Consider the following 19816-nt stretch of genomic DNA (forward strand, 5'->3'; position numbering starts at 1 on the left):
AAATTTTAATAAAGTTTTAATAATAATAATAATAATAATAATTTATTATTATTTTTTATTATGGCTCAGATAAATTACATACATAGATACAGTAATAATTATATATACACGTGTATATATATATATATATATATAATATTTATAATGCATTACAATTGTGAATAACAGATACTTGATTATATATATATAACAGATACTATTATATATATATATATATACATATATATATATAATATAAATATAATATATTAATATATATTAATATAATATAATAAATATATATAAATATAATATATAATATATAAATATTATATATATATATATATATATAATATTTATAACACAGTACAATTGTGAATAACAGATACTTTCAAGTTAATAATATTTTTAAATAATATATATATATTTTTTTCTGTATAATGTATTATATTCTTTCTTTGGGAGGCATTTCTGATTTCTTCCGCGAAGCTTAGCAGAGTTTATCTGAGGAAGATAATAGATGATAGATGGCGGTGGTTTCATGGTTATGTTTCTATACTGGTCGCAAGCCAGGTGTTGATTTTACTGTTTGTTGGTACGTGCTTGGAAGACTTCAACTGCTAGTACAGTTTAACTTTTTTTTTTTTTTTTTTTTTTGCAAATAGGATTGGATTATTTGTTTCTTTGTGTTCTTGTAGTGATGGTGTGTGTGTGTGTGTGTGTGTGTGTGTGCGTGCATACGTGCGTGTCCGTCCGTGGGGGGAAGAGAGAAACAGGAATTGCTCTAATTTTCATTCTCGCTATAATATTTACATAGCGCCTGTTTCAGCTCTCTGTATGTTCCTAGATTTCTGTTGTCGAACGGCAGTTTGTTTATCATGTCAGGTACGTAGAAGTTTCGGGTTGCATTGCCGTGGTGATTGTTGTACTTATATGTTATGTAGTTTGTTGACTGTGGTCTTTTAATTGATATTTGATGTGTTGTTCTGGTTATTCTATAGGTTGGGCTGTAGAAATGGTTTGACATGACTGTTTAGTGGCATAAGTGTTTCACCTTAAATATTTTGTGTTTTGTCTGTGCTTCCTGCATAAGTGTGGGTTGTTCCCAGAATATCAGTTTTATCATTTTATCTTGCAACCATTGTAGCCTGTTAAGTCTGTAGTCTGCGCAGAATGCGTATGATGTGATTGCATATCTTAAAATGTTTTCACATAATGCTTTACAGATTAGTATTTTTATGTGGGTTGGGGCAATGTCTTTTAATCTGTATAGATTAAAAGACATTGCTTGCTATTATCCTAAGCTTGGTATGTAGGTAGTTTGTATGGCTATTCCAACTTTGATCAACATCGAAGTGAAGTCTGAGATAACGTGTTGTTTTCACCTGTGTGATGGTTGTGATTTTAGGTTCTGCGCTTTGTGTATAGGAGGATGAATGTCGGATAGTGAGATGTTTAGTTTCTATGGGCAGGGTTTGGGGGTTTTTGAATATCATTAGCTTTGTTTTTCCAGGGTTTATATATATGCCTTTTCGGTTAACCAGTTAGTGATTTGATTGATGTCGTGTTGAATATTTGTGTAAGCGATATTTGCGTTGTGAATGGATGTTATGGTCGTCTGCGTACTGGAAGATTTTACTTTTTAGGAGAAGGTGGCTTATGTCGTGTGTGTGTGTGTGTATATGTGTTAAATATAATGGCAGAGAGGACAGCTCCTTCCGGTACTCCACAGGTTACATGTACCTCTTTGCTGTACACTGATCCTATACGTGTGGTGTGCTTTCTGTTTTTCGTGTATGCTTTAAATCACTGGAGTAGACGACCTCCAATTCCGATAGTTTCGTTAACAAGGTTTTGTGTGTTAGTGTGTCAAATGCTTTTGTTAGGTCAATGAATACAGACTAATGTTATTCTGTTTTTATCCAATGCAGCGTTTATTAGGTCTGTGAAATCTTCCAGGAGTGTTTCCGTTTCTTTATTTTTTTGAAAGCAATATTGTGTTTTGGGTATGATTTGAAAATTTTCAACGTATGTGGGCTCACTTTAGTGAGTACGAGAGTGGCGAACCCGAGGTACCTGATGCTGGACCATACCTTATTTCATGTAATATACATCTGTTATATTATCTATAGGATGGTCCCTACTCTTATTTCTTTCTATCCTTTTCTTCTTTCTTGGTCCTTTCCCCCAATGTTATTAGAGTAATCGAGGGCTAGGGGTAATTCTTTCAATGTTTCTACTATTTTCATTTCTTCATGCATAGAAGGCAACGGGAAACCACTATGCTTCTACTTTTTCCCTAGTTTGGATGAGCAGTAAAGATCAAAATGACGAGCGATGCACAGCTCAGGATGGGTCCCCTGGGTCCGGAACTGCGCAATTGGCTACCAGGGAGCATGGACTATGGAGCATACAATATGGACCAGATTGCCTGGCAGTCATATGAATCTTCTTTATTAAGCCTGCGGGAGGTGGAGAAGTGGAAGATGGAAAGTATTCATGTGGAAAAGGGGCTAAAAGTAATTTTCGCATTGGATCTTGGAATGTGAATACCTTACATCAAACTGGAAGATTGGAGATTGTAAAGATGGAGATGCTAAGATTGAAAATAGATGTTCTGGGAATGGCTGAGATGAGATGGAAAGGAAAAGGAGATTTTAGAACAGAGGATGGAATAAGAATAATTTACTCAGGAGGGGAAGAGCAACATCAAGCAGGTGTTGGAATAATATTGAATAAACGAGTGGCAGGATGTGTGGGAGGCTACTGGCAAATCTCAGACAGAGTTTTAGTGGTAAAGTTGAAAGCAAAACCAAGAAATATTCTACTTATCCAGATATATTTACCTACTTGTGATTATGAGGATGAGAAGGTAGAGAGAGTTTATGGCGATATAGAACAGGGCTTGAAATGTAAAGAAACAAAAGATATAATTATAATACAAGGGGATATGAATGCAAAAATCGGAAGAGGAAGGGAGGAAGATATTGTTGGGATATTTGGATTGGGATTAAGAAATGAAAGAGGAGATATGTTGTTGGATTTCTGTAGAAAGCATGATTTAGCAATTATGAACACTTGGTTTAAGAAACCTCCAAGAAGATTGTACACATGGAAAGCCCCAGGGGAGGATATAAATAGTAGAAGAAATCAGATAGATTATATTTTGATAAACAAATGATATAGAAACATTATAAAATATGTGACAACATATCCAGGAGCAGACTGTGATACAGATCACATATTGTTGTCAACTAAGATAAGGATTAATCTAAAAAAGGTAACTACAGGGAAATGGAACAAATCATGGAACATGGAGCGGCTGAAGATACCAAGTATGGCGAATGAATTCTTAAAGAAAGTAGAGGAAGAAATGAACGAGAGAAATATACAAGAAAGTGATGATGCAAGTGAAAAATGGAAGATTCTGAAGGAAAGCATAATTACTGCTACAGAATTGCATTTGGTCAAAAAAGAAGAGGAAAGAGAGAAAAGAAAGAAACCATGGATGACGGAAAATATTTTGAGGAAAATAACACAAAGAAGAAAGTTAGTTAATAGTAAAACAGAGGAGAAAAATAAGCAGTATAAAGACTTGAGTAGGGAGATACAAAGAGAGATAAGAAGGAAAAAGGAAGAGTGGTTAGATGAAATAAGTAAAGATACAACAGCAAAGGCAGAAAGAAAGGACATAAAACGTGTTTATAAAAACATTAATATGATGACAGGAAGGAGAAAGATACTAAGGACTGGAGCAATCATGAATGAAAGAGGTGAAATTCTGATAGAAAAAGAGAAGATATTACAGAGATGGAAGAATATGTAAGTAAACTTTATGAAGACAGAAAAAGAGGAGAAAATCAAAGGAAAGAACATAGTGGGCAGAGACTGTGCATCATGAGGGAGGAATTGAGTCTAGCAATTCAAAAGATGAAAGAAGGAAAATCGCCTGGAATAGATGGTATACAGATAGAACTTATAAGGAATATAGGTGAAAAAGGTATGGAAGTGTTATGAAAATTACACAGTCCAGCACAATTTTTGCTGACTTTTATATGAGACTTGTTTTTTACTAATTTGGGTGCGCTGATTTCAAATATCAAACCCATTTTTCTAAATCACATCTGGATTTTCCTCTATGGCATTTTCCTTTTGCTAATTTGTAAGTTTTTGATATTTTTAAGGAGGCAGTACTATTTAGAGGATCAAAAAATCAATTTTGTTAATATTTTCTGAAAGTATGTACGTTTAAAAATCTGTTCCTAACTTTTTATCAAGAAATTCGAAAAATTCCCGAAGATATAGCCTATTATTCAAAGCGGTGCGCAGATCAGAATCGGAGTGCTCACCGCTCTCGCTTGTTAGTAAACGAATAAATGCGTAAGAACCTGCAACGGTACGTGCTGGCGCTTTGAATGCGAGAGGCCGATAATTAGATACATAACTACTTAAAAATATCATCTAACGCATTTTTTATTTCCGTATACGGGGAGTAGGCGAGGCCATTTAGCGCTATCTAACTTTTGGAGACTGAGTGGGCAGTTCAATCTCCACTGGTACCAATCAGAGATAGATGGCCCAAGGCTATCACTAATTAAGCGGTACACAGTGAAGAGAGACGGCTCAAATGTGCCGCCATCTCGTGGTCCCTACCCCTAACACAATATATTTAATGTCTGAAATAATGTGGGTTCTACGGTCGATTTTCTTGAGTTTACGGGGCGAAAAACCCGAGTTTCCGGGAGGAAAAACCCGCTTTTCCATGCCAGAGATCGACTAACTCGGGAACCGGTCGAAAAAAGGCTTAGAAAAATTTCCTCTAGTCGCCGACTAGACTCGAAACCAAGTCTTCCTTCGTGCGGCCAAGCGCCGTGGTATGCAAACGCCACATCCACTGAGCTACACAGGCTCTTTAAGCTCTGATCATGGCAAGAGAGTAACAGAAATAGCAGAGCCTCAGTGAAAACGTCATTGCCATCCATTACTCTCCCTAGGTACCCATTTTAGTCGCATCGTGCGACATGCATGGACTACAGAGGTGCTATTCTTATCCCGGCCACCATATACATAACTACTTAACAATATTCATTAAAAATTACAAGAATATTTATAAAAAAATAACAATTTTATTTACACATGAGTTTCAGGGAATAAATGTTTGTTTGTAGCAATTTCTGCTGTGTGTTCTGTTTTGGCAATCCCTTTGAATACTCCAACAGTAGTTGGTCATCATATGAGAATCCCATCTTCCTTGGTACCGATCTTCCATAGTTTTTAAGTCTTGATGAAATCTTTCGCCTTGTTCATCGCTTACAGCACCTAAATTCTCGGGAAATCTATTAAGATGACTGTATAGGAAATGAAGCTTTATGCTCATGTTGCAACCTAGGCGCTGGAAATTTTCAAGCATTGTTTCCACTAGATCTTTGTAATTGCATGCTTTTTTGTTTCCAAGAAAATTATTCGCAACCATCGTAAATGAAGTCCAGGCCTCTTTCTCAATTTCGTTCATAGAGTTGATGAAATTTGGGTCTCCCATTAAAGTTCTAATTTGCGTCCATCAAATACACCGGCTTTAATTTTTTCATAACTAAGTCGTGGAAATTCTTGTCCTTCATAAATTCCGTTAATAATTATTAACCGAATTTATGAAGGACAAGAATTACCAGAGGAATTTAGATCATTTTTTATCCCCATTCCAAAAAAGACGGGAGTTGTAGACTGTAACAAATTTAGAACGATAAGTCTTATAACTCACACAGCAAAAATTCTGGTGAAAATAATTTTAGAAAGAATTAGGAATAAAATAGAAAAAAGAAATGAATGAGGAACAGTTTGGATTCAGAACCAACAGAGGAACTAGAGAGGGTATAACTTGTCTAAGAATTATTGGGGAGAAAACATAAACCATGGCGGAAAATTGTTTTTGGGATTTCTAGATTTTGAAAAGACATTTGATACAGTGAAACATGAAATGCTTTTTGACATTCTATAAAATACTGATATTGACTCTTATGACTTGGAAATTTTAAAGAGATTATACTGGTCAGAAATAGCGTCAGTATTTGTAAATGGAGAGGAAACAGGAGAATTCCCGGTGGAGAGAGGAGTCAGACAAGGATGCACGTTATCACCATTATTGTTTAACTTTTATAGGGAACAAATTTTAGAGAAGCACTTGAAGATGTAGAAGAAGGAATAAAAATAAACGGAAGAATCATTAATAACTTAAGATATGCGGATGATGTAGTGGTGATGGTAGAAAGTGAAAATGGGTTACAATAAATTATTCAGAACTGAAAACTCTTGTAAAGAGTACGGACTAAGGATTAACACAAAAAAGACCAAGATAATGATAATGGGTAGAAAAATAGGAGATAATGTAAAAATAAGATGTGGAGGAAAGATTTCAATATTTAGGTAGCTGGATCTCAGAGAAAAGAACTTCAGAGTTGGACATTAGAAATAGAATAGGCAAAGCTAAATCGGCATTTATGGAAATGAAGATAATTTTAATAAACAAGAACACTAAAATAGGCCTTAGAATTGGAATAGTTAAAGCAACCGTTTGTTGCTTTAACTCAGAAAGAGAGATATGGAAAGAATTAATGCTTTGAAAATGTGATGTTATAGAAAGATGGAAAAAATTAGCTATATAGAAAGAATATCAAATCAAGAAGTTTTAAGATGAGTTGGGATGGAAAGAACACTGCTAAAGAATATTATGCAAAGAAAGACCAGATTTGCAGGATATCTTCTGAGAGGTTCTTCGGGACACCTGACAAGAACTATATTACAAAGGAAAGTTGAGGGGAAGAGAAGACGTGGAAGACCAACTAGAGTGTGGTTCAATGACATCGTGGAATGGACTGGTTTAAGAATGACAGAGGCGATAGACAGAGAAAAATGGAGAAGAGTTGCTCATCTGTTCCAGTGGAGATTGAACTGCCCAATCAGTCTCCAAAAGTTACATAGGGCTAAACGGCATCACCTACTCCCTATACGGAAATAAAAAGGCGTTAGCGGATTTTTTTTTTGCGGATAATTAAATCAAAAACAGAATTAAATTAAATCAACAAAACAATGATTAAATAACAATTCTTATTCTCCTTAATGGTTTCACTGTCTATAAATTTCCAGCTTCAGTCATGTTTAGATAAGCCATACTACTGGGAATGTAGTTCGCTCTCTCTTGAGGACTGACAAATACTTTAAAATATATGCCTTCTGTTAAATTGATACCTACCTAGTTAGGAAGCTAAGGTTGTCATATAAAATAAGAAAAATAATGTCATAAGGAACTTGAAGATATCTGCTATCTTGATTTAAATATTCGCCAAAATAGGTCTCTTCACCTCCACACAAGTACCTAGACCGAAAACCAAATGTTCCGTAGCTCGTAATAGTGTGATTGCAGTTGACTGACAATGCCATGTCATAACCAGGTGTCGGAAGAGGCAGAGCAATCACAACATTTAAACCCTGCACTAATTCTTTAAAATATGGCCTATGGTCACTTACTCCAACAAATATGACATCGGGATACTTTTGACGGAAAGAATCCTTAGCTTTAAGGTAATATTATCTACTCACTTGTTTACCATGACTGTTATAAGCAATAGAAGAAATCGTTACCTCTATAGTGAACGCCCACAAATGTTGCTGCAGTTTTGCTTTCTTTTACCTGGACTCCTTGAACATACCGGACTATGTGCTTGTGGAAAGTAAATTCTTTCACAATTTCTTTTCGCACATGGTCAAAGAACGTGTAAGATATTGGATATTTATATCCACTTAGCATATTAACATTATGGGGAACGTATTTGTCTCAACAGTGATTTTATTTCTTAAGTGCTTTTTAATTCTACATAGAGATAATAATCGATATCACCAATTTCAGGTGCATTTAAGCGAAAACAATCATTTAACCAAAGGGTATTGCACTTTTGGATGTAAGGCTTTCTGTTATTCAACCTGCTAAGACCGTAGAGAATTGAATAAGTTCCCATTTGATTTTCCATGAGTCCCAAGTTGCATGAATGGTTAGGGCATCATCATCATTTAAGAAATCTAAAAATGAATAAAAAAATTCATAATTAATTCAAGGTTAAAAATTATGTCATTAATACTTCGTACATGTAATATTTCTCTCTCTTTAAGTGATAATATTTTGTATATTATATTTGACGACATTATATTCTTGATTTAAATCTTACACTTCACACTTATGCTTGGATACTTTATTAAAACAGAATAAAATATTTTGTCAAGTATAATATACAGTTTAATAAAATGAAAGAACTATCTAAAAGCATTTTTCTAAAGGCGTATTAAAATTATAAGAGTTTTTAATTATAATTTTAATACACCTCTTAGCAACTTGTATACATGTAACATATGATTTCTGCACTGATAACTTTTGTGATTTCTCTGTCTTTCTAATTCCAGAACCACGAAAAAATACACAATTTCCACAGAATTATCGACCCATTAGTCTACTATCATGTGTAGGCAAGATAGCCCGAACGTACTCTTACACAGATTCAAGAGGAAGAAGAAAATAACCACGTCATACAAGACGAGTAATTCGGCTTTAGGAAACAGAATTCCACAACTCTCCAAATATACAGAGTTATCGAACACATGACAATAGAACACTTGATGAGTTCTATTGATCAAGTCATATCTGAACAACAGGAAATTTAGAATAAAGATCAACGGAATCGGATACACTGAAAGAAGAGTCCCTCAAGGCTCTCTGCTATCTCCTTTACTCTTCTCCATATACATAGGAGACCTTTCCAAGTTGTCCCCATCCATCACCGCTCTCTATGCCGATGAAGGGATTATCATAGTCAGATCCCCCTACAACGATAGCAATCAATGAATTAGAGAATTGGTACAGCAAATGGTGTATCTTAATCAAATGTTTGGAAAAATCATTTCTTGGCACAACTCTACCAAATATCTAGGAGTTCAGCTTGATAAAAGCTTAAACTTGAAGACACACATAAAAAGTGTCTCCACTAAAGCCAATCAGACCAGCTCAGCTATATCCACTCTTCAATAGGAACAGCTTCCTAAACATGAACAACAAAATTCTCCTCTACAAATCAGTGATAAGACCTCAACTAACTTGCGCTTCACCAGGGGACACGCTTGGGGACACGCGACCAAAAGAAACATCCAGAAGATTACAAACGATCCAGAACAAATGCCTACAAATGGCGTTTAATGCCCCTTGGTTCATCAGAAACCTGCAATTATACACCACGAAGCCAACCTTCCAGATATCAAGGCCCACATGATCGGCATTGCAGAAAAATTCTTCAGGATAGCAGATAATCACCCAAATCAGCTGATTCGACAGACAGTTGACTACAAACCCTCAGATCGCTTCAAACATAGAAAACCGAAATGCTTCATCATCGCAAGTGAAAGTTGATACATCATAAAATGTTCACAAAGAGCGGGTAAAATACCCACTAAACCTCTCATCGTCAGTCAAGAAATCAGATAAAGGGATGAAGAGTCAAGGACTCATTCCATCACCAAATGAAGCTCCAACTTTTGCGATTTCTTGGGAGCGGGATCATCTCCTTCAGAATTTTTATATTTTTATAATTTTAGCCTCGAATAACAATAAAAATTATACTTAGCGTGTCATAGACCTTCAACTGAGATAACGTTATTTAGTTCAAAATGAAACATTTAATATATAATAAATCCTCTGTGTCGCTTTAGTCTCTAAAGGAAATAGGCCTAATAGAGATTGGACTTTCCGGAAGTTCCAAGTCCTAATAAAGTGTCCCATTGGTCCGCGTTATCCACAATGTATACTTGATAGTCTTCTTGCAAAAATGAGTCAGATCCTCTAGTTTACTGTTAAAATATTCATTATATTACAATGATGAGAAATATTTAATCATATTTTTGTTTTGTATTTTCAACACTTTGTTGGATTTAGAATTAATCGCAGAATGCTCACTTTAAATACAGATCTGAATTACGCATAAGTTATGCGCTAGGCATTGCTTTTATTTTATTTATTGATTATTAGGTACAAAATAACTATGGCTGTGTGACGCCAGTGTATTATAGCTCCTAATAATGTGTATTCAATAGAAGATGGAACATGAGCTTATCTCTTGGCTGAATCAGACACAGGTTTTGAGGCATGATTATTATTTAGAATCAAAAAGTCGATAATGCAGATAGTTACTTGAATCTAAGTGCCGATACATCAGGTGACGCCTTTGATGCTTTTAACCAAGTAGTGAAAAGGATTTATTAGCACGTATCAAGCAAGCAACATGGTTCACAGTACATTACTTGAGTGTGTACTTTGTTCTATACAGGAAACCTCAAATCTTGTGCTTTGTTTTCAGTCCATCAACTGACTGATTTTCCTTCCAGAAAAAATGCAATTGCCCGATTTTGAATATGATCACAGTTACTCTCATTTACATGACCTACTGAACTCCACGTCTGGTGCTTTTACTTAGCTCTGACTGGGACAACAAAGCGCAACTCAGGGAAGGATAGAATGCGGAACTCATCAATGAAATATTTATAGGAAACTTTTTTTTTTTTTACTTGGAAGTCAGTGAATCTCTTCGATTGTGAGTATTATAAGTCCTAATGTGCCTTTTTTGGCTAATATTTTAAGTACTAGAGAGTTTCTTCTTTCACTGCAATCCAAATGGAATGTCCGATAGTATGTTATCGGAATAAAAAAAGAAAAAAGAAACTAGAAATAAAAGAATACCTAAAAAGAATAATAAGTTCTTTAACATAGGTAAAAAAAATTGCAGCTATGAATTTGAGCTCCAGGAGGACTTCGATGGGGGAATGTTCGTTTTGTTTTTGTTATATGAGTTCTGCAATGCGTATTTAGACTGAGTATGATTTATATTGACATCTGGTACAGAAACGACTGGGGAGGAGGAGGTAAAAGTTTCATTTTATCTCAATACAAATTAAGTAATTCAAACTCAGTGACCTCAATTATTTGGGATGCTGTCATTTTACGGGAGAGTTTAGAAATAGAAAATAGAGAATTTCAGAGGGGTAAAGTAGCTTACAGAGAAAATTTTTGTACCTAATTTGATCAAAAATCTTGGAGATACCTAGGGTAACTGCCTGAATTTCTGCAAACTCTCATAAGTAAGAAGATGTGTTCTAGAATAGCGCTGGAGAGAAGATATACTGCACAAAAGTTGTTATTAACACTTCATCGGAGTGTTAAAGGTGGCATTCAATTAGGATTGGGCGTGAAGCACAGGTTTTAAGAAACTCTAGAGATTCTATCAAAAGAAGTATTACTTAATACTCTAAACATGTTTATATATTATTAAATATTTCGTTTACCTATAATCATTTTACGTTATTTTCGACCATGTGTTGAACTACGGAAAAGATTGACATCAACTGGGTATATAACAGCCTGTGTCTATAACATCCCCTGTTCGTGTGGCTTAAACTATATTGGTCAGACCTCTAGAAGTTTGGAAATCAGACTTCTAGCGTCTGATTTCCAAACCACAGAACACGTTGGAGATGTAAACAACAGAGAAGACAATTCGGGGTTAGCACTCCATTTCTCCAGGACAAACCATACCATAGAATGGGACAAAAACTCCATGCCCTATTTAGAGGAAGATTTCCGCTCCCGAATCATAAAAGAAGCCATAACCCGTTCTAAACACAACCTCAACAGAAACCAAGGATTAATTCTGACCGATATTTGGAAGATCTTTAAACACGCCTGAGTTAAATCTCGCTGCTAATTACAGAACGTTCCTACATAACAACAGTTGATTTCATACACGCTCCATGTGTGATGTACGCGTTCTGTATTTGTAAAAATTACAATCGTATTCGGTACATCGCTTCATGAACAGTTTTAGGAGATGTAGTGTTTAAGTTGTTTTGTATCTATTTAATTCACCCTGAAGAAGCCAAACAGCTAAGTTGGCGAAACCTGTCGATATTTTTTACTTAGTATCAAATAAATTACTTCGACTAATATATACCCAGTTGATGTCAATCTTTTCCATATTTCTCTTATCTTTTGAGGCATGCATTTCTAACTCGGAGTCCTGATTTAACTTCACTTAAGCGTTTTGTAGGAACATTAGGTGGGTCTTTTGCGTGACCTTTTATAAGTGAATTGATAAAGTAATTCCGGAGAAAGTGAGCATTGATATATAAGAGATATATCACACATAACGCAGCTTCCAACACATTCGCCCATTTACAACTGCTTTTGAGAGGTACAAGGGATTCCAGAACCCTTCTATACTCACTGTAGTTAAGGAAATAGGATTTTTATGTCCACCAAATCAGAGATATGCTTACGTATTGCCAAAACACTTAACTTATATGACTGTTAATATGGAAAACATCTCTGCATTTACAATGCATGACATAAAACGCGCACGCGCGCGCGCACACACACACACACACACACACACACACACACACACACACACACACACACACACACACACACACACACACACACACACACACACACACACACACACACACACACACACACACACACACACACACACACACACACACACACACACACTTATCATAGCAGAATTTAATCACAGACATAGCTTTGAGTTGTAACATGAGACCAGGTAAAGTATTAGGTTAGTTAAATAAATTTCGTCAAATGGCAAACTACGAAAAGGGTGGAATCGAAAGGTTAAGATGATAGATAATACTTTCTTAGAATACATAAAAAGAGACTATGTTATAAATAAAATCATAAACTTATGAGAGAGAGAGAGAGAGAGAGAGACTTTTGGATTTTGCTAAGGCTTTTGACAGAATATAGCATGGTAGACTGTTAGACTGTTGCATAAATTGGAGAATATGGACTGGATTATAAAATATTAGCTTGGATAAGAGGGTGACTGACTGACATATCAAAAAGCGGTATATGGGAGAATGTGAATATACAACATTCAAGGTAACCAATGGTGTGTCTCAAGGATCAGTCCTTGGACCATTGTTATTCAATCTTTACATTAATGACATTGGGAAGGACTTGACAGATGGCATATGGCTATTTGTTGATGATGCAGAGATAGGTAGGATAATCAGGTGTGCTGATAATATGCAGTACTTGCAGAATGATTTGAAAAGGCTGGAATTGGGGGCATGGAAAAATGGATGTTAGTTCAATGTTAATAAATGTAAAGACACGCAATTTGGTGTGATTAGATATCCAATGTCTTATTATATTGGTGGGATTATGTTTGAAGAAACTAATGAGGCTAGGGATCATGGAGTTTTAGCATACAGGAAGCTGAAGTTCAAGGGTCCTACAGCAAAAATTGTAATTACGACGCAGAGAATAATAGCAATGCTGAAACGACCTTGACGTGAAAAGATAAAGAAGTCATTTTGTCTCTTTAAAAGGTCGTGATAAGACCTCACTTGGACTATTGTGCGCAGGTCTGGTCTTCTGGTTTCGGCTGATTGTGATATAGTGGAGAAAGTGCAAAGGAGTGGGTCAGAAATGATAACCGGATTGTGGAATACATATTATGAAGACAAATTGTGAATTTGTAGGATGCAGATACTAGTAAAAGGATGCAAAAGACTTATAAAGAATTTCAGTTGATCGAAGTTTTCATTTTATGAAGTGTGAGGAAAGAACGCGATGGTGAGGACTAGATTGTTCTCTCATAGAGTGGTGCCCGATTGGAATGGATTGCCATTGGATGTTGCGAGTGCAAGCACTGTAAATGAAATCAAGACCAGGTATGACAGCTGGTGCTAATAGTATGGTCTCCCTCGAGGAGTTCCTGACTCCCTGGATAATAATTTTTGATCTCTGAAGATCAACTTTGTACTTTTTTGTGGCATGACACTTCTGAATTATTGAATCCTTGGACAAACCACTTTTATTTAAATCATGAGCGACATTCATATTATACATGGTACATTCTTCAATATGAAAAATATTCCGAAAGTGCTTATTAAAAGAGTTTTTTTGTAAATTAATCAGTAGCAAGATATGTAATGACATTTTATCATTTTACAGTACTGCGTTTTGTCTATTTTGCTGCATCGGATCACTAGTAAGTATTGCAGTGAAATCAGGACAAAAAGGATAAATAAATACAAGCATTTCAGTTTTTCTGTCCTATTTCACTGGGATAAATTAGAATAAGTGACTGATTTATAAAATGAAGCTATTTTGTTTTCTCTACAAAATTTTTAATTTCCTAGGTACCTTTCACGGAGCGATTCCTTCTCTAAATTTAGTTGGATTATCTGATTTATAGATGAAGACCGTCTTTAAACTACCGTAAACTTCCATCGCAGAAGTTACATATCATCAGAGTCTGAGAAATTCATTCGTAAAATATTATTTGAACCTTCTTTAAATATCCACACATCTTTGATCCATTTATACTCCTCAATCCTAGATGCAATTATTCCTTCAGCAACTAGAAAATATCAAACAGGATTTTGGAATATTGCAGAAAAATCTCATCTCGTATAAGATCATAAAACACTTCAGTTAAAAACTATTAATTCCAATTTGAAGTGTGTGTTTCTTGTATGCACTTTGTTATCGCCATGATGTTCTATTAGTCTTCGATTATAATTTTCATCTATTTGACCTTCAATTTGTTAGTTCAGTACAATGATCAGATTCACGCGGATAATTCAGCACAACGACCAATTAGTAAAGGTCAAATAAATCACGGAAACAACAACGAGGCATTCTGTTTATGACTACGTACACAGCATGAAACGAATCGAGAAAAAAACCAACAAGACATTTCCAGATATTCTCTGACTTACCATCGTATTTTAATATTAATTTAATTTTAAATTGATTTTATTAATTTTTATTATTAATTTAAAAATTCGTTTAATTAATGCTTTTATCAGAAAGATATTTTTGTGAAAATATTAAAGGGGTTTAATAGGAATATTATAGATGAATTTTGGAAAGGGAAAAAGCGTACAAACCAATAAGTTTGGAGGAAACGTAGTTTACATGGCTATGTAAATTTGTGTAAATGGTGAGTCTTTCAAATCTTAAAAACATTAATAAAATATACTCTTTTGTCTTTAATGTATCATTACGAATAAGACCTCAATAAAGGTCTATTTTTCAAATCAGGTTTATTTTTATGTATTTTAATTATAAATTAAGTTTTGCATACGACATGGTGCGTGAAAAGAAAAACGCTTTTCAAAACGCAGTAATTATATTGAGTAAATGGAACATCATACCGAACAATACAGTCTGTACCTAAGTTATAAAAAAGGAAGTTAGAAGTTCGGGGTGGTTTGGTGTAAGATTCGGCGGAACACTATCGCCACTCTTGTTCATCTTCTATGTGAATCATATTATGAAAGAACGTGATCTCGAACCAGATATCAAACTTAGTTGTTTGCTTTATGAAGATGATGTTATTTTTCATTTTATTAATTATAAGCCATAAAATATTAATTATTATAGATTATTTTTATAAAAACTTTATAGTAAATTTATAATTGGATGGCATATTTTACTAAAAGTAATCGATATTTTTAGAATACCTTCAAGAATATATTTTTTCTAAAAACACCATTTTTTTCTTTAAATATTTTTCTATTTAAGATTTCATTTCAGAATTTCTAATGGTTATATGACCAATCCTAATTAATTGCTATCAAAATATGAACGCGGATTCGTTTTTATTATAGTTTTGTAATAAATGGTATTATTTTAACGTAAGTAATTGGTCTGTGAATTTGCATGGTAATAATTATTTGTGTTGATATGGATAAATATAAATGTATAATCAAGATTCTATAAATATTCTATAAATATAAATTTCTTGAAAATGGTTCTTAAATTAGGGTTCTAACAATAAAAGACCAATAACAAGGCAATGGAGATCACTAAGAATTTTACCACTCTTTCATTTTTTTATTAACATACTTTTTCATTAAGTACTGCAATAATACATCAAAAACTGCTCTTATTATAGGCCTAAATTCAACTTGCTTTTACTCCAATTCTTAGTTAAATAACATCGATCCACCATTTCACTGGATAGAAGTAGTCTACTGGACGCTGCTTGTCAATTCCAAGAGTTAAATCGACATGAACTGGACACAAGACAATACAAAAGAATATGATCTTCAATGAGCGATTGGGCTCACCTTCTACTTAGCTCTCTGAAACAGTAGGCGAACAATTGCTTGAATCAATATCATCATAGTGAGAATAGTACCTTTGAAATTGTCCATGACGTTCATCTATATTGAAATAAGAGCTGTAAGATCATGACCGAGCAAGCAAAAAAAAAAAACAAAAAACTTTGCGCTGTCTATGGACAATATACAATTTATGCCATACCGGTAGTTCCAATTCTATCTACATTTTTCGTTGTATTTATCCTTTCTTTTTTTATATTTCTTTGTGTTTTTATACCCACCCAACGAGGAAGATAAAACTTGTCATTAGGAAGTCTCCGAAGAAATGCGCTGTCCGATTCCAAATAATCATCAAAATAAGTTACTTCACCTCCACACAGGTATGCAGACCAAAACCCGAAAGTCCCATAAGTCATGATGGTGTGATTACAGTTCACTAATAGAGCCATATCGTAGCCTGGTGCAGGAGGATATGGGGGAATTATAACATCCAAACCGCGCACTAGCTTCTTTAACGTTGCCCTGTCATCACTGACGCCAACAAATACGGCATCGGGATATTTTTTTCGGAAATAGTTCGTGGCCTTAAGAAAATATTCGTGATTTGTTGATTTACCACGAAATTTTTGTAACCAAAAATAGTAATCACTACCTCTATAATGAATACCAACGAAGGTTGTTGTGTTATGATTTTGTTTCAAGTTTCGAAGAATTTTTTGAGCGTGATTTGTAATCTCCTTCCTAAAAGTAAATTCCGATAGAAGCTCTTTTCTGTAGCGATGAAAAAATTCGTACGACACTGGATATGCATAACCTGTGAGAATGTTAGCATTTCGTGGTATGTGATGGTCCTCATCCCTAAACACCGCGTCGATTCGGTAAGGTTTTCTTTGACTCTCGTCTAAATTATAAATAGCACTTGCACTTAAGTTGAAATAAGGTCTTAAGTAATCCATATTACATCTCTGAGCATAAGGTTTTCTGTTGTTCAGTTTACTGAGGCCAAAAAGAGTGGCATAGCGACCCATTTGATTTCCCAAACGGCCTATGTGGCAACGAATGGTAAGTGCATCCTCGTCACGAAAAAATGCTAAAAATTGGGGAGGAAAAAAAAAAGAGATAATTAATTGGAGATCAACGAATATGTTATGGCAGATAAATTAATCATAATTATATTCTATAATAAGCTATACATTTTCGTGTTTAGCTAGCTAAATTAATAATAGTTTTCGAGGTTGCAAATTTCTCTGTATACCAAGGAAGCTCACCTCCACACATAAACACATACATTATTTATTAGGTCTAACCAAATGTCCATAGAACCGGCCACTTCTTCAGAGGAAGTGTTGTGTGTATGTTCTAGGCTACATAAAGCCGGTAGGCAGATACTCAGGAATCGAATGTGTGTGAAATTCAGTGTGATCATAAATCAGTATGATAGTCGGAGCTAGTATCATAGAAACTGTCTCTCTTCTGGGATGTTCATGAACAGCATTCTGGGTATTCAGAGTCCAATAATTATAAGATATACAGCGAACAGTAGTCCTTTAGCTAGAGACAGTGAAAGGTTACAAAAATCACGGTCATAATCGATAAAAAGCCGGCATAAATATAACAGTGGATCTACAACGAAGCGTTTCGGAATATATATTCAACTCTGGCATGGATCGAATAGAACAACAGACAACTTCAGCACGTTTCTCTTCCTGTAGAAAACGCAGCTACAAGTACATCGGTACAGGAATATTGAAAGTGGTCACTTGAGAGGTGTCTACAAACATCTGCTTCATTTGTTCCAAGTTTAACTGCACAGCCAATGTATAACAACAGCATGAATCAATAAATCCATCTAACTAGGTTGCGATACAGAAGGGTGTAAATGGTGGTGTGATGGCAATGCTGTGTGGGATGTTTGTTTAAAGCATCTTAGGTCTCCCTAATACAAGCTGAGCAGGTCTGAATGTCAAAATCTCATTGAATATCTGCTGGCCAAGTACCTCGTCACGCTTCCAGATTTCATCCAGACGAGCAGGGCCGTACTTACACTTTTCTTGAGGATGGCGAAGCCCCTATAGTGCTCTGGGTCCTTCTAATTGTTTGAGGCTCTTAGATTGGCTCTAATATTTTAGGGCCCCACAGCTAGAGCCTCGTGTACAGGCGCAGGAGGCTCTAGCTGTGGAGAGATCATTCTATCGGATTCCATCATTCAAATCCCACCTGAGATCAAAGGGGAATTTATATTAATTTTTTTTTTTCTTAATTGAAGGTGAATCACACGGGTGGGTACTTTGGTTTTCCTTCCAAAAAAAAAAATTTTTCCCCGTCAAAAGACCCACTACCCAGAGAACGGAGGCCATTGATTGATAAACAGAAAACAATAGACATAATGTTAACTTCGCTATCCTAGCAAAAATGAGATTTACGATTCATAGCACGTTATAGGCAAGACATTTGGTTCAGACATACCACTGATATTATTATTATTATTATTATTATTATTATTATTATTATCTGAGACCTCCAGGGAGTCAAGAACTCATCGAGGTCACATGACTAACTATCCCATTCTTAGAGTTGACTGGCTGTAATATACTTGTGATTCTTATTTTCATGGCTGTCGTTAGGGAACCAATAATCACAGTGAAAAGAGCAGAATTTCCTCTGTCTTTGTAATATACAGTACTAGACCTATTTTATGTTGTCATCCTTAATTTTCTCAATTTCATTGCGAGTTGAGTCTCCATGGTCCAGAAATCTCAATCCACTGCATGTATTGATAATTAAGGCACAATATTAGGATGGCTTTTTCCTATATTTGTCAGGGACTACAACTAAAATGCACATTATCTATCTTATACTGTTTGTGATGAGTTCATACATATTTGTTTTCTTGTGTGAGGGCGCAACGATCATCATCCATTTATCGAGATATTGGAACTGTCTACTTTTCATGCGAATGGCCATTATGAATTCATAATATATACATTGCAATAAAATCTTTGAACTTTTACAGATCTTTTACATTAATTTTTGAAATGAGAATATTATAGACAAACACTCACTCACGCACACACAAACAACGCTTAATCAAATCATTAATTTATAATTAATTAAATTATTACTTTACCTATTAATTAAATATTTAATTCAATAATTAATGAAATCTAAAATTTTCCCTTACCCTCAGTTGGAGTTTTAGGTGCCCCTTTGATAGAATCCCTAGGCAGGTCGTCATTGATGACATAAAAGACGTACAGCACACCCAATACAATGATTAAAACACTCACCCACCTAAGATTACTTTTGTAAAACGCGATTGAATTTACGATCATTTTATACTACAATAGTATGCCTGTTATTCTTATTCTCAAGTAGTTCATAAGTCCATTCACGCAAAAAAGATTTTATATTTGAAGCAGAAAACAATATCCAGACCTGTCGTGCAGTATTTTACCGTTTTAATTTTCTAGACGTGCGAAACATTATCAAGAAGACACTACTAAAATCGGCAACAAACACAGACATTCTCTTTCGCGATTGGAGGATTGTTACATGTACAGCAACACGCCACCTGTAATGTGAAACTTCATTTAATCATACTAATCACTCTGCCTATATACAGGGTGTCTCAAATAATGTATACACACTT

At 34.9% G+C, this 19816-nt stretch overlaps 1 protein-coding gene across 1 annotated transcript; it reads right to left on the minus strand.

Moving 5' to 3' along the window:
* Positions 1 to 16358: 16358 nt before the first annotated feature.
* Positions 16359 to 17195, minus strand: LOC150095940 (galactoside 2-alpha-L-fucosyltransferase Sec1-like). The gene has a single exon (XM_090409569.1). The coding sequence runs from the start codon at positions 17193 to 17195 to the stop codon at positions 16359 to 16361; it is 837 nt and encodes a 278-aa protein (XP_090265695.1).
* Positions 17196 to 19816: the final 2621 nt, after the last annotated feature.

Source organism: Typopeltis vanoorti, chromosome 19, assembly GCF_054136105.1.
Source record: "Typopeltis vanoorti isolate ZY-2024b chromosome 19, IOZ_Tvanoo_1.0, whole genome shotgun sequence".
NCBI lineage: Eukaryota > Metazoa > Arthropoda > Arachnida > Uropygi > Thelyphonidae > Typopeltis > Typopeltis vanoorti.